General features: G+C 45.0%; 1 protein-coding gene across 2 annotated transcripts in view; it reads right to left on the bottom strand.

Annotated features, from left to right (window-relative positions):
• The window catches only part of KCNIP3 (potassium voltage-gated channel interacting protein 3), a 101728-nt gene that overhangs the window by 1699 nt on the left and 84062 nt on the right, over window positions 1-15967 (bottom strand). For both annotated transcript variants that reach the window (XM_063311173.1, XM_063311174.1), the window contains 5 exons: window positions 14157-14281; window positions 9763-9832; window positions 7339-7409; window positions 3756-3863; window positions 662-766 (listed from right to left, as the gene is read on the bottom strand). In XM_063311173.1, coding sequence (XP_063167243.1) covers window positions 662-766; window positions 3756-3863; window positions 7339-7409; window positions 9763-9832; window positions 14157-14281 — 479 coding nt within the window. The remainder of the gene's footprint in view (window positions 1-661; window positions 767-3755; window positions 3864-7338; window positions 7410-9762; window positions 9833-14156; window positions 14282-15967) is intronic.

Raw genomic sequence — 15967 nt, 5'->3', positions numbered from 1 at the left:
CCTTGGCTGTTACGTTCCTGCGCTGGGAGGATACCTTTCCAAGCCATGTGAAACCCAGATTCAATAATTGCCCCCTTATTGCCCCCCCAAAGAAAAATAGGGAATAGGCCAGTTTTATGGGTTTTGTAAGCACAACTCAGAGAGGCTCAAGCAACGTTGACGCAACCTCCACGAATTTGGGCGCCCTCCAGTTGTGTTGATTCCAGCTCCCAGAATCCTCTGCAATGGCTGGGCCTGGGAATTCTGGGAAATAAAGTGTCCAGATTGAGGAAAGCTGCCCCAACAAGCCACAAGAACACAATGGAGAACAGACCGCCCCCCCCCGACAAACAAGGTAACCGTTTTCTGGAGTAGCTGCGGGTGCCTTTATTTACACGCTAATACTTCCTTGTTGGTCCTACGTGCTCCCCTCAGCATCTGTGTGTTGGGTCATGCAGACGTCGCAGCCCATTGGCTGAAGACTGCAGGGCAGCAAGTGACATCATGGGCGCCATGAAGTCACCACACAAATGACGCCAATTCTATAAGCTGCACTATGATTGCATGATCCATGCCATTTGCCCAATGATGTGATCACGTGCATAACGGTGGCTTTTCCCTTGTCCTCATCCCCAGCTGCTTTTCCACTTGATGATAGACAGAGTCCATTTCTGCAGTTTACCTGGAAGAATTTTTCCACGTGCTCGATAGGAGCATCTTCCTGCAGCATCGGGTAGGTGTAGCGGCCCATCATGTCATAGATGGATTTCATTATTGCCAACATCTCCTGGCGGACAAGGAGAACAAAGCTTTGACAGCAGGCACGTCAACCTCCCGGGATACCATCAGGCTCACAGAGGATTTTCCACCAAGGCACGGCAGTTGGATCGGGGTGGGAGATAGCGTCAGAGTCTGCTCATCAGTGGATTATGTGTGGAAAGGAAGGGCTGGTACCCTGAGCGTGATCTGACCTCTCTCTTTCATAGTCCTGCTTTTCTCCTGCAGACTCATCAGCCACTGATCGATCATCAACCGTTCCATCTGCTGTCCTTAAATCTCCCTCTCTGCATCCCCAGGCCAACTTTTATCATCCAACTGGCCTCCAAAGCTGCTGGACTAAGACCCTCATGGGTCCCAGAGACCAACTGAACAGTCCCTGTGATTATTTATATCGGGAGGATTTCCTAACTTCCATCTAACTGTAGCATCAACATGCTCCATCAACCTGTTCTTCTGCCCTGTCTTGCATTGGATCCCCAGACCATGCTGGCCAGAGACCAACCAAAGGAACAGAAGCCGTTTTTAGCTATTCTGTTGTCAGAGTGATGTCCTCTTCCCTCAGCCTCACCATCTGATGCTCTTCCTCAACAATTCTGCCAGTGGTGTGGTCAGGTGCCCCTCAGAAATGAGATCCACCCTGTACCCGTTGGCCACGTCAGACTGCCCTCTTCCCTCCAGGCCCTGGGTCCATCCTCCAAGCCATTCTGCATTTGGCAGCGGGAGAGGCTGGTTCTGTAGCTTGGAGACCAGACACTGAAAGATGCGTCAGCCTGATGAGAGGTGCCAAGTTGGAGGAAGAGGGCAGAGAAACAGGAGACTTGGAGAGCTATGAACCCAGAGCCTCAGAAAACCTACTTCGCCAGCTCTCTCGTATTTGCTCACTTTGCCCGTGGCTTCCAGAACCGTTGGATAAATTGTCCCCAATTCCCAGCAGGCTGCCCGTCACCGTCTCAAACTTCCTCTGCACTAAAGCTTGACACAAGTTCCTAGGAGCTGCGCATTACGATCACGCAGTGATTCTAGAAAGCGCTATGGAGTGAACAGTGTCAGAGACGTCAGCTTTTATAAAAAGAAGGCAGATTTCTAGCCCCCCAAGACAGCCTTGAAAACGGATGGATCAGGCCAAAGGAATCATTCCCAAGATCTCCCTTCTCCCTGTGCCCAGCAGATACAGAATCATCCAAAATAGCAAAGGATGCAGGTTGATCACTTGAAGATAATGCATACGCTTAGCATAATTTATTCAGAAGGCAACTTCTGTGAGGACAGAATTTGGGAATATATCAAAATAGCTGTCTACTAAAAGAAGGGAATACACACGCCCAGCTACTACACTTAAGAGGAGGGATGGTGTTTATTGGGGGTGACCACAGGGTGTGGGCAAAAAAGTCAAGATGGCAGCTACAATGGTGTGGTTGAAGCACCACCTGTTTTTTTATGTGTAATGCATATGACCATGCCCTGCAGACACTGCGTGCGCTTATCCATGTGGCGGAGGCATTCAACAGAGAGCTTAAATAAAACCTGAAAAACATCAATACTCCACAATTCATACTAGGGAACAGGAGAGACGTTTGTTTAGTATATTGATTTTTTTTCTCATTTCACTATTTCACACCAACTCACAAGCCAAGACCTCGTTCTCCTTCAAAACTACAATTCTCTGAATGTTGAAGTCTGCAATCCCTTAGGGCAAACACAGAACAAAACTGCAATATTCATGGAAGTAATGCACAAATATGAATGGGCTGCAAAAAAAAAAATTCATTCTAGGCAAACTTGCAAACAAAAATGCACAGATTTGGAAAAATGTGTGCCCAAATACATACACATTTTAAAACAATCTTTTTTTTTTTTTAAGAATCAAATTTGAGAAACTAAACCTGACAAATCTCTCATCAAAAATGGTAAAACCCAATGTGACAGATTGCTGATCCCTAATTCATGCAGATAATGCATTAATAAAACAGCCCCTAAAGATTCTGGGGATCAACAGTGGGGCTGGTTTATCGGTGATGGGTCATAAGAGACAGAGAGGGTCTGCCTTTGCTCATAAGGACAAGCAGGGTTTCACAAACCATAGAAATGCGGCAGTGCCAGTGTGCTAGGCTTGCCATCGGCATGCACACCTGGCCTTTAGTAAGTATCAAACCAAACCTTTATTATGGTCGTAGACCAGGATACGGAGGGTGGAATACAATTATTAAAAAAGCATCATGAATACATCAAGAGCAAAAATAAAAATCTTTAAAAAATTATAAAACGCTAGAAGATACAAAAGATATACAGGTAGTCCTTGCTTAACAACCATTCGTTTAGTGATGGTTCAGACTTACGACGGTGCTGGAAAAACTGACTTATGACCAGTACCTACACTTACAACCGTCGCAGTGTCCCTGCAATCACATGATCGTGATTTGGGTGCTTGGCAACCAGTTTGCCTTTATGACCATCGCAGCATCCTGTGGTCACTCGATTGCCATTTTCAACCTTCCTGGCCGGCTTCTAGCAAGCAAAATCAATGGGGAAGCATATGGTTCGCTTAATGCCTGTGGTGATTCGCTTAACAACCCCTGCAAAAAAGGTCATAAATTCGGGTTGGATTCACTTAATGACCGCTTTGCTTAGCAACCAAAATTCCAGTCCCAATTGTGGTCATTAAGCGAGGACTACCTGTATAAATGAGAAAATAAATGTGTGTGTGTGTGTATGTATACATAGAAAGCGAGAATCTAAAAGAAGGGGTAGGCGCATTGGATGTAGTGGAGCGTAAAAGGCTAGGACGTGGAAGACTTTATCTATCAAGCTACAAAGCACCCAAATATGGTTTACGAGGTGCTCATGAAACCTCGTTTATGAAATTGAGCCCCAAGCCCAGGTGCCTCCGATGAATTTTGAGTGCTGCTACCCAGAGCCTGGCAACTTAGTACGCTGTAGCAGGGTGGCATGTAACTGTCCTGTGCGCCCTGGGTACCGATGTCGTATTTAGTCAGTACCTCCTTGGTGATATAGCCATCCTTGTTGATGTCATAGAGGTTGAAGGCCCAGCTGAGCTTCTCATGCACCGTGCCACGCAGCAAAATGGAAAGGCCGATGACAAAGTCCTGTTCAAAGCAACAACGCACACAGAGGTCAGCCGCAGCCCGAGGTGGCACTGCCCTTAGCTTGCACTGAAAGCAAGGTGCCTACTTAACTAGGTTAGGTATTTAACTAGGTTAAGTTATTCACCGGTTCCTGGTTCTAAGGACGCCTCCTAAGCGGAGCCACTGTGATCTTCAGGCCCCCCGGAAGGTTGCAAAGGGGCCATCAGAAAGCTCGTTGATGTAACATTGCGGAAACGGGATTAATTTGTTCTGGTCTTAAAGGTTAGACATCAGCAAGACACTGGAGATGTATGAATGCAGCGGTTAATATTTAACATACCTGATTAAGTGTGTTGGGCAAATAATACGTGTATTTTGTTTATTATATTCATACTTTCAGGAGCAAAAATGCAAACAAGGCCCTGGGTTCCTCATGCCTAAAATTTGTCAAGGACAAAACGTTTTTAAGTTGTTATTTGCTTTGTTGTTATCAAATTATGCAGCCCCGATGTTCAGTTTGTGCCTTTGTCTGCTGCAGCATTATTGAAGCAATAGGCTAACTATTGAAAGCTGTGCCACCACAGGCGTCTGTGTGGGGAGGGGGTCAAAAAAGTCAAGATGGCAGCTGGAACTATAGGATGGAAACCTGATCCTTTTAATGTGCACATAAAATGTTTGTTTATGAATGACAGAAACCCTAATCCTTTTTTACATGCAAATAAAAAAGGACTGGAATTGTAGCCACCATCATGCCTCTGTCATGTATCCAAATTTATGCCTCTACCACTCTGCCCAGAAATCAAATGCAACCCAATAATGCCTATTTTTAAATTAAAAAGGAAGGCAGGGAGGGAGGGAGGGAGGGAGGGAGGGAGGGAGGGAGGAAGGAAGGAAGGAAGGAAGGAAGGAAGGAAGGAAGGAAGGAAAACTCATAATAAATAACTAGAAAAAGAAAGAAAACAAAAAACAAAACTGGTGGATAAATGGAGTTTACAATTGTCATGAAATTTAACGTTCAGTATTTCATTAATTATTTGACTGATTGTGTAGAACTAAGTATAGTTTTTTGGGAAAAAAACCCTAGAAATCTCTATAAAACTCTGAACAAGCATTTTTTATCATTTTTCCCCCCCAAGGATAAATGCATGTAATCGTATAAAAAAGGGAAAAAAGGAAAAAACCAATAAAAACTTTATTATTTTTAAAGCTGTAAATTCAAATAATGTTCAACATTATTTAAATTAAATAATTTAAATTTATTTTATTTATTTATTTTATTTACATTTCAAATTTCTATCACTCCCATCTCTCCCGAGAAAAGGACTCTGGGCAGTTTCATATAAATAATAAAATAATTTTTAAAAACTGTTTACATTAAAATTTGAAAATAAATATCCAAATACGCTTCAAAAAGAAAAAAACAAAGCATAATAATCAGCCATCCCCACCATTTAGCAGTATCGGGGGTGCCACAAGTAAGACTCAGTCGTTTTCCCTACAGAGAAAAGGGAAAGATTCCACTAAATTGGGCTCAGCTCCTGCTGAGGACATGGATACACCCTTATAGGTTGTTGCTTTTTTTTTGGAAGCAATACAGAAGTGATCTGCCATCGTTTTCTTCCAAAAAAATTTTTGACTTCTCAGCTTAAGAGATCAAGTGGTCTTCCTGGTGGCCTCCCATCCAAGTACTGGCCTCATTAAAAATCCCTCCTCCAGCTCCACCCCCTTCATCTCAGGAGAGAAGTTGCTACTCCTTCCAATTTCCTCCCAATTTCAGGATATATATTTTAAACCAACTTTAAGATGCGTGGACTTCAAGTCCCAGAATTCTCCAGCCAGCAAGCTGGGGAATTCTGGGAACTGAAGTCCACACCTCTTAAAACTGCTGAGATTGAGAAACTCTGTCTTAAACGGCTGAGACTCTGAACTGCACACGATGCCTCACAGATCCCTTCCTTTCCTATTAATGTGACTTCTTTGCTTCTAATTTTGGATTCAGAATTTCACGTTCCTGTTTTCCAGATCCGGATTTAGTTGGACAAGCTTCTGTCCAAAAACGGCTACAATGAATCAGCGCACAAATATTATCTTTGAGTTTTCAATGAACATAATTGCTTTATTTATCCACTTCTCTCACAGCTTCAGGACAACAAGGAGGATTTAAAAGGGTGAAATATTTACATCTACATCTCCGTCTGAAACGGCTGCCTGAGAGGTGCCTTTTGCTTCTCCAAGCAGAAACTGCCATTTTCAGAAAGCACTGACATTTAGGTACTGTGCTCAATCTCTTAATTGTACTTTTCTGACACTGCCCACCCATCCCCCCTTTTCATCTTGCATACGCTAAAAAGGCATCGCAATTACAACCACTATATACTGGGGTATCAGCGGAAGGGCACGTGTCAAAAAATGCAAGACGGCTGGTGCAATCATGTGATCCAAGCCTTGCCCTCAGGCTAATAAGGGGTAGAGCTCTGAGGGTGCAGTCACGCCCGCCACCTTGACCTTTTCCATTCCCCCCGCCCCCCCCCCCATGGAAGAGCTGACTGTGTACACACACATCGGGCTATAGCCCTAAACACACTGGGCCATTTGCACAAATATCCATGCATCCACCTCTGAGTAGTTACATATAGCATTCCTCTGCATATTTTGTATTTCAATTTAAAAGAAAACAAGCTTTTAGGAGACCTGTTTGAATGAAACCCAGTTCTGATGCTCAACAGAAGCTGGAACAGAAGTTTCTGGGCTGGGGTGAAAATTATACCACCTAAAGGGCAGAAGGAATAACCTTGAGGAACAGCCTCAGCCAAGACAATGGTCAGATAAGAGAAATCTGGGTCTGGGGCAGAAGTGTAATTTGCGAAAGAGTCTCAGACTTGACCCTCCCTAGTTCTCGTGAAGATCTCTCAAAGATGAAAGGCGGGAGCAAGGAGCACAATCAGACTTGCAAGACTTTATTGCTATAACCTCATGATAAAATCAGTTCTAGTATTCATAACTTCGGTTTCCTACTCTGCTCTCCCTTGTCATACCGAAAGGAGGACAAACTGTTGGGCCAAGTGGAGACACAGCTCCAAAAAAGGAGAACCACAGACATCTGGCCCAAATCTGAAATGGTTGATGGGCCTGTGGAATCCTAAATTTTTCATTTATTGACCTAACTCATATTAGCTCATTCCCCTCACTATGAGTCTAAACTCCTGTTCTGTTCATGGGAAGACAGTCGGCTGCCTCCAAGTCCTCCCTTGAGGACACCGTGGTGCTTTTCTCACCCCGCCTGTCTTTCTCCGTCTAATCCTGGTTAGTGGCTCCTTTCGCCCTCATCTCCAGGTATTAGAAAACTGGTTCTGCAGCTTTAGTAGCATATCCAAATCTCTTTGATCTGCTGTATGGGGCAGGGAAGCATCTCAGCCCGCCTTCCGTTCCTTTAAGGGTAACTGCCTTGTTTCTGTCCAAATGGCCAACCGTCCAAGACACAGAAAATTCACCTTACTTCAAATCGGATGGCTCCATTCCGGTCCATGTCAAAGGCGTTGAACAGGAAGTGGGCATACATGGTGGCGTCTGCAAAGGAAATGGCAGAAGCAGATGAGATGCCAGCTTGAAGGGTCTCCCTTACTCCCTGTAGGATCCCGTTTCATCCCCGGGACTCCATATGAGATATTCCGTTTTTATAGTCGCAGAAAAGAGAATGAAGGAAAGTTATTTAGGCTGAGCTTAGGCTAAGCAAGAGTCTGATGCCATGCTTTTGGCCTCCAAAATGAGTGGACCCAGAAAATATTTTTGGACCCAGGTACGAGTTAGACTGGGAAATCAAATACAATCCCAGAAGAAACAGTGGACAGCCGCTTTGGTTTTCTTGTCGAGGAAACTATACAGACGGGTCCGTAAAGTCACAGAAAGCCAAGCTAGTCCCAAGGATGACTTTATTATAAGGGCCAACTCAGTTTTTTAAGCCTGATCCCCCCTGGATGAGTCCATCAGCCTCAGCCGACACACCCAATAGCCATGCAGGCTGGCACTCATGAAGAATTCAAGTCAGGCTTCAGCCCATCCGGGAAAGCCTCGTCTTAAATTTATTATTTTCAACTCTTCCCAGGGAGCCGTGGGAAATTTTAATATTATGCAAATGTAAATGCTCAGGCTTTGCGGCAGGATAAGAAAAAGGCAAGAATGATTGATTGATGGTTTCAGTACTTTTTTTATGCAGCTGAACAGTATTGTAGCTATTTCCATTTTATTTATTTTTATATTATTTTTTATTTTTTATTAAATTAAATTAGTTAATTTTTAATTTTATATTATATTATTTGTATATTATTATTTTTATTTGTACTTTTTATATATATATTTCAGTATTTCAAAGCATCCATCCCAATATTTCCTTTTCCCATCACATTTAATCATTTGGCAGGCAAGCATGTTACCCATTTCTTCCTTGGATGCAGTTAAAATCCTCCCAACATAAGAAGCCACAATGACACCACATGCTATGATGTCATGGCACAGATGATGTAATAATGGATGTGACATCACTTGCCCCGCTCACACTCCCTGTGCACACCTATGCTTCCTCGAAAGCTGGCATGTGCTTGCAGGTAAGGTCTATACTGTACTAGAGTTAAAGGGGATTTCCTTCAATGAAAGCTGACCACCTTGGAATTGCTGCTTCTGGGTGGAGGTGAAGTGCAGAATGGGTAAAAAGAGTTGCATTCTGAAAAATAACCTTGCTCCTCAAAAGCTGCATAAAGCCACATACATTTAGCTCAAGAATCCATTTCAAAATCCTCATAGGAATTTGCAATGCAATATCGACTTAAACGTACATTTCTCCATGTATATCCTTCCCAAATGCACATTTTAAAGCATATTTTAGTATCTTTTTGAGCTTGGAACTGGGTAGAAAGTCTCCTTCAGGTTGCACTCGACTCCTGATGATTGTGTGGGCATGTCCTGGTGGTTTCATGTGACCATGGGACGATGCAACCCCACGGGATTCACCTAACAATGGTAACTGGGACTGCCACAACTGCCACCGTAAGTTGATGCAGTCATGTGATGTCGCGCTTTATGACCGTGTCGTTTAGCGACAGAGCTGCGGGTCCCAATTACCATTGTTAAGTGAGGACTACCTGCAGTCATTGTGAAGTCCCACAGAACCTCCTCTACATATTTTAATGTTCCTGATAGGTTTTAGTTGGCCAAGACTATTCTGTTTTTAAAAGCAGTTGACCATTTCTGGCACCTCTGGCTTAATTCTTTCATAAATATCCTGGTATTCCCACTTATACCCTGAACTGACTGTGAATCCTATGTAATTCTTCAAGAAAACTCCATCAAAGGAACTTGTTCTTCTCTCTAATGTAACCCTTAGGCCCAGATTCTGGTCTGTTCAAGCTAAGGCTGATAATACGATGAATCAAACAAGTCATATAATACATTTACATCTGGGATGTATGGCAAAGGCCTGTCCCATCCTGCAGTGTTGTAGATACCTAGGAGGTGCCACTCAAGTCAGTTCCTACTGGAATGTGCAGATATCAAATTCTTGTGGTATTTGTTGGTATATTTAGAAAACGGACATGCTGCTCAATTCCTGACTAAGCTAAGGTGTCCACAAGAGAACGTAAGAAGCGTAGTTTGTAGGTTTCTCAAAGGTAATTGGAAGGACTAATGAGGGAATTACAGGCCAGGCAGGAAAACCCTTTATTTTGATTCAACTTGACACTCCCTTCTAATCTGGCGAGACCCAGCCATGCCAGGTGCGAATTCTGGGAATCGCCGTTCAGCACATTTTGAGGGTTCTGAACAAGGCTGCACCCAAGGGACCATTAGGGATTCCTGCTTCTGAATTAAATGCCATGCCAGGGAGAATCTGAGAAACCATAAAAGCTGCCAAGATGTGTAGCAGACTCACCTCCCTGGGGGAAGAACTGGGCATAGATGAGCTTGAAGGTCTCTTCATCCACCAGGCCACTGGGACATTCCTAAAGACAAACCACACATTAGTTACACCCGAAAGGAACAAACTCCCACAATGACTTGGCATCCAGCTCCGGTTGTTCTTCTGCTTCTCCCCTTCTTTCTTGACTGAAGACCACCGCCTCTCCTTCCCAAGGCTTCGCTTGCTCCGAAGAGTTGACCTACGGTGACTCCAGCCCTCTTTCTTGCACCCCAAAGGTCACCCAAGTCATGCCCTTAATATTCACTAACAAATCCAACCATAAGGTTGGGATGATTCTCCACGTTTCAGCTGGAAAGGTAATAAGAGAGGTGTGCTAAAGCTTAATACGCTTTAAGTGAAGTCACCTTTGAGCTGAGCTTGGTACTGGTGACCCCATGCACACACCCATGACATTGTCTCGGCAGCAGCCCAAGAATAATGGGCTGTGTTGCTTCTTCTGGCTGACCTTCCCAGTCTGATTCACAATCTGGGGCTTTCTGGTACTCTCCACACCAAGCCTAACCTTGCTCAGCTTCTCTGAAACCAGCCAAAGTCAGCTTGGCTTACTGTCTTTTGCCAAAACACACCAACAAAACCTTCCCCAAGGGAGAAAAAAATAAGCCCCCCAAACACCCTCCTGATCAGAATATGATAGCATTATCCTCGTTGAGCCTCAGCTATGAAAATGTAAGAATTTTACAGCTGAAGCCACAGACTTTAAGACATTGCCCATCCCTTGGGACCAGACATGCACAGAGCTCTGAATTTGCCCCCCCCCCACCTCACTTCAGTAAGCCTGGATTAACAATGCCGAACTCGTGACCTCAAGCCCATCTGCCCCACCACAAAGTCTCGGATGAGGCTTTTGAGCTCTTCCCCGTGGGGCCACCAAACGGGGACATCTGCAGGGGGAATCTGAAGAGCCATGATCATGCAATTGAAGCCCTACACCAGTGGTTCTCAACCTTAGCAACTTTAAGATGGGTGGACTTCAACTCCCAGAATTCCCCAGCTACCCGTCTTAAAGTTGCTAAGGTTGAGAAACACTTCCCTACACCCTTTTGTTTTTAAGAGTCTTTTGCCCCCATGCCCCCTATGGCCACCCTTGCTTGCCATGGGCTATCCAAGCCCTGAATGGAGTTGGAGGGCCACATCTGTTTTTTAGGTAGCCTAAGGCCGCCTTTGGACTGAGAAGCAGGGAACAGCTCTGCTGATAGAAGAGGTTTTCATCTGGGGGGGGGGGTCTCTGTAGCCACCTCTGGAGGAGGTGCAGCGCCAGGTTTTTGTGCTGAGCAATGCCAACACAGCCGGAGCCCAGAGGAGTATGTCGGAAAGCAAAGGCTGTGGATGTGCCAATCAGTTCTGGGATATCCTCCAAGGGAAGTCTGGCTGCGGCTGCAACGAGAAGTGAGTCAGAAACTACAGGCAGGGTAGCATTTATTTCTTTCAGCCGCCACCAAGAGCCAAATATTGCAGGAAAGTGATTAAAGATACATGGCGCAGAAGATGGGGGGTGGGGGAGTTCTTAGAAGGGAGGGAAGTTCTTACAAACTGGCCTGGCTTCTTGGACAGGGCTGGTCAACAGCCCAGCTCTGTGCCAGGGGGCCCTTCTGAGAGGCAGAGATGAGACTTGGGCTGTTTGAAGGTTTTTCTGGAACTGCCCGCTTCTGTTCGGGAAGGAAGTGCAGTGAATTGTTGGGAGAAGGGTTTGATTCAACGCTACGATGAGGCCACACCCACAGTGCTATGGCTGGACAGCTTTGGGGTGTCTGGGGGCCTGGGAAGGACTGGGTCAGAACTGCAGGATTTGTAGATCTTTCCTGGTGTGTAGAAGTGTGTGTACACAAACACACATGCACACACACAACATACTATTTTAGGTTTACACTGGAGCACGTTGGGCTCAATATGGCAGAAACAGCTCTGCCATGTTTTGACTACAAGATTTGGGGATTGCATTTTGTCTCTCCCTATACAAATCCATGCTTTGATTAACCACAGTTTATTGAATAAGCCACAACTGGCTAGTTTCATATGAACGATGAACATATGGCTTACAAACCCAGGGCTGCAACTGGGGGGGGGGCAAGCAGGGCATGTGCCCCGTGCGCCATGCTGGGGGGGGCCAAAATGGGCGCGGAATCCATGTTTGCCCCGGGTGACACAGACCCGAGTTGCGGCCCTGTACAAACCCCCAGTGGGTGGGTTCACAGAACACAGTAAAGCAAAGCCAAAAGACCACTTGATGTTTGGACAGGTTGAGTGGGGTCAGTCGCTATTAGAAACCTGTAACTGAAACAGGTGATTTCATGATTAGAATCATAGAGCTGGAAGGGATCTCAGAGATCATCTAGCTGAGCCATCTGCTCAGTGCAGGATCTGCTATAGCATTATTATTATTATTATTTTATTAATTTATTTTTTATCCTGCCTTTATTATTGGTCATTCAGCCTCTCTTTTGAAGACCTCTGGTGAAGGAGAATTCACCACTTCCTGGGGCAAGCTGTTCCGCTGGCTGACAGCCAGGAAGTTCCTCCTGAATCTTCTTCCTTGTAGGTTTATCCCTTGGTTCTGGTCCTGCCCTGTGAGGCAATACAGAATTGTCTTCTGTGGGACAGCCTCCAGATACTTCACGGCTATTATCACTTCCCCCCTAAGAAGACAGTGAAGAAACTTCTCAGAAGGCAAAAAAGTCTCCCAAACCTTCAAGTTGAACGGAGCCGACCAACAAACTGGGGTGGGTCCTCCATTATTGGCCATTTCCGTTAGAACTTGGGGCGGTGGGGCGAGGGACAGGTGGGGAGAAGAAAGCTGGTGGGGCCCAAATGCCTCACAGATACAGAAAAACTCCATCAGGAAAGTTGGAGGGGGGGCTGAGCACGGCATGCCATTAGAAGAAAGGTGGGGGCTCTTCCAGAACTGGGGTTTGCAATTCACTCCCCAAAGCAGCTGGAGGCCCACAGCTGATGTCACTGGAAGGGTGATGGTGTCACAGGAGAGGTGGGGCTGATTTTGGGTGGGCCTTTTCGGTGTCTTTATGGGCTTCAGGCAGGGAATGAGAGCTGGGAGTGACTAGGGAGGCAAAGTGTTTCCACCTTGAAAAACTGTCATCCCTCCCCCAGGAACCAAAACGATGCCATTGACATTAGGTAGCAAAAGTACAGAAGTTCAACAGCATGGTTTGGGGCTCTCTGGAATAGTTTGGGAGTGGGTTAAGGGTAGAAATGGGATTGGGCTGTCTCCCAGAGGCCTCCTGTGTCCATTTCCACCCTTATTTTTGGAGAAGAGAAACAAGAAAAAGAAAAACTCTGCTGCTGAATTTCAGCCACGAGGCACACAGTTTTAAACTAGAAGATGGAGGTCCTGAAACTTGGGATCTCCCTCCTCCTGATAGACCTCTAAGCAGAAATATTAGAAGCATGGAGTCAATCTCATGGAGAAACGACATTTAACACAAGGGGACCCGGTACTTCTTCAAGATGTATGGGAAAGGGCACCTAGAGGCCCTAAAAGCCAGTGCAGTGAGACAAGCCCCTCGCTATGTCCTGTGTGGAGCACCATGCTTTGCTAGGGATTCAGAAGAGTCAGAAGATGTGCAGAGAAGGGCATGGGGATGAGCAAGGGATGGAAAACTAGATCCTGTGAAGAGAGCTGGGCATCTGGCCTTGAGAAAAGATGACTGAGTGGGATAATATAGTACTTGAAGAAGGCTAGAGAGCAGAACATGGCAGGCAGGCAGGCAGGCAGGCAGGCAGGAAGGAGGGAGGGAAGGAGGGAGGGAAGGAGGGAAGGAAGGAAGGAAGGAGGGAAGGAAGGAAGGAAGGAAGGAAGGAAGGAAGGAAGGAAGGAAGGAAGGAAGGAAGGAAGGAAGGAAGGAAGGAAGGAAGGAAGGAAGGAAGGAAGGAAGGAAGGAGGGAAGGAAGGATCCAAATGAACATTAGAAGAAACCTTCTAACAGTAAAAAGGGTTTAATAGTGGAACCGGAGTGGTTCCTAGAGAGAAGGTGGTAGACCAAGAGACATGGTGGTCTCCCCATCACTGCGTGTATTGAAGGTTGAAGAGCTATCTGTCTCAGGTAGTATAATTTGGGTTCCCTGAACACTGGGAATGAAAGAGCCAGTGAAGTTGTTATTTGAATGTTGCACTGAGATTTAAAATTTTGTTTGCTTGGATCTTGTGTGTCCCACCCAGACTCTGCTAGAAATGGGGCAGGCTCTAAAGATGGCCAAATAAATAAATAAATAATAAACATCGTGGCTCCTGCAAATGGTCATGAGAGAGTACCCGTCTTCTAAACACATTGATTTAAAAAGTAAAAATAAAAAAAGGAGAGAAAAGGAGAAGCAGGTGGACAAGAAAAACTCACGTTCTTGAAACCTCTATAGAGGGACTGCAGCTCCTTTTTGGTGAATTTGGTTAGAAGTTGGAGCTGGTCTAGTCCTTCTGGTTGATGCCGGATGGCTGAAAGTTCCAACTCGCTGTCGCTGTTGTCTGCAAAAAGAAGGCAACGGGCCGCGTTTATGCCTCTCCTTCAAGGCTTGCTTTGAAAGGTCCCCCAGTAGAAATGCCCATTTGCTGTATATAATTGGCAAACTGGTTCGACTGCCTGGCCCACTGACAACCTATTAGGATGGCATTTGACCGCAGTTTAGTCCTTGTCAGATTTATTATTGGTGTACTCTCAGGCCACAACATTAAGGAACAAAAGGTAAGGAATAAAGAAACTAATCATCCCACACATTTCCCATGTAAATACAGAATATCCCTCCTGTTAAATGACTGGATCCTCTTGGCGTGGCCTTGAACAGATAGCCTGCACCTCTAGGCTTGCGCATACAGGAGAAGAATAAGGCATCACCCTACCCTTTCAACAGGGCAGGGTTTCTCAGCCTTGGCCACTTGAAGATGTGTGGACCTCAACTCCCAGAATTCCCCAGCCAGCCATGGGGAAAGTCAAGATGGTGGCTGGGGTATGGGGTTGAAGCCCCATGCACATAAAAAAGACGCACCACTTTGATTGTGAGCTTGTGGTCACCATCTTAACTTTTTTGACCCCTCCCGAGCCCCATAACGTATTCAGGAATCCTGCTCACACCGATGAACATAAAAGATGATAAAGCAAATAACAGGATAAATCTTTAGTCTCAGACTGGCCACTAATATATACAAGGTTTATACACCATGCTAAGCTCTAAACACAACTTGCCTGTCTTTCCTTGCAACACATCTCTGACCCTCACTTCACTTCTTTTTGGGCCTCCCTTTCTCTTCCTTTCCCCAGGGAGCTGCCCCCACCCAACCCCCTTGTCATCCGGTGGGAAGGTGTATCTAGGAAGGGTGGTACATGCATGTGAGAATGATGGGTGCACGTGGCCAGGCGATGGGTTAGCTGCTGCTTCTTACTATTATTATTAATTTTTTATTGAAGAATTTTTTTACAGAATAAAAACAATGCAAATTTAAAGAAGAAAAATAGAAGTAAAGAAAAGTGATAAGTAAATGGAAAGGAAAGGAAAGGAAAGGTATAAAGAAGAGGTTTCCAATCTTTTTTACAGCAGTTATAAATGCATTTATATTTTATTCTCTCTCTCTCAAGTTATATCATGGCTCCCTTCTTTCCATATTCTACTCTTTCTAATAGTCAAACCCATAAATCACAAAGCTGTTTATTTTCCATTTTCAGCAAAAAGTCCATAAAGGGTTTCCAGTCACAGACAGATGTAGTTACTGTCTTTTTCCTGATCGAGCAAAGCAGTTTTGCCATCTCTGCGACTTCTGCCCTCTTCACCAACCGTTCCTCCATTGTGGGTATTTCAGAGCCTTTCCATCTTTGTGCATATAATAATCTCGCTGCAGTTGCCATGTACAGAAACAATCGTTCGTAAGTCTTTCCTAGTTGCCTGTTCATTAGTGCCAGCGAGAAAAGTTCTGGTTTCAGCTGAATATTAATTTTTGAAATTCTTATATCACTGGGGGGCCAGGCAATGAGTCAGTTGATTAAGTGGAGTACTTTATTTACAGGCAATTAATTTTAATCAGTAGTTATTAATTCAGTTATTTATTTATGGTACTGATTGGACCTTTGTGATGTGTGGCTTTTGGCAGGTATGTTCATGGGTACACACACACACACACACACACACACAATATGTAACCATTCAGAGTCCCTCTTGGGGG

Source organism: Candoia aspera, chromosome 9 (assembly GCF_035149785.1).
Source record: "Candoia aspera isolate rCanAsp1 chromosome 9, rCanAsp1.hap2, whole genome shotgun sequence".
Lineage (NCBI taxonomy): Eukaryota > Metazoa > Chordata > Lepidosauria > Squamata > Boidae > Candoia > Candoia aspera.
The sequence above is the reverse complement of the archived record's forward strand: the minus strand, read 5'-3'. Positions and strand labels throughout refer to the sequence as shown.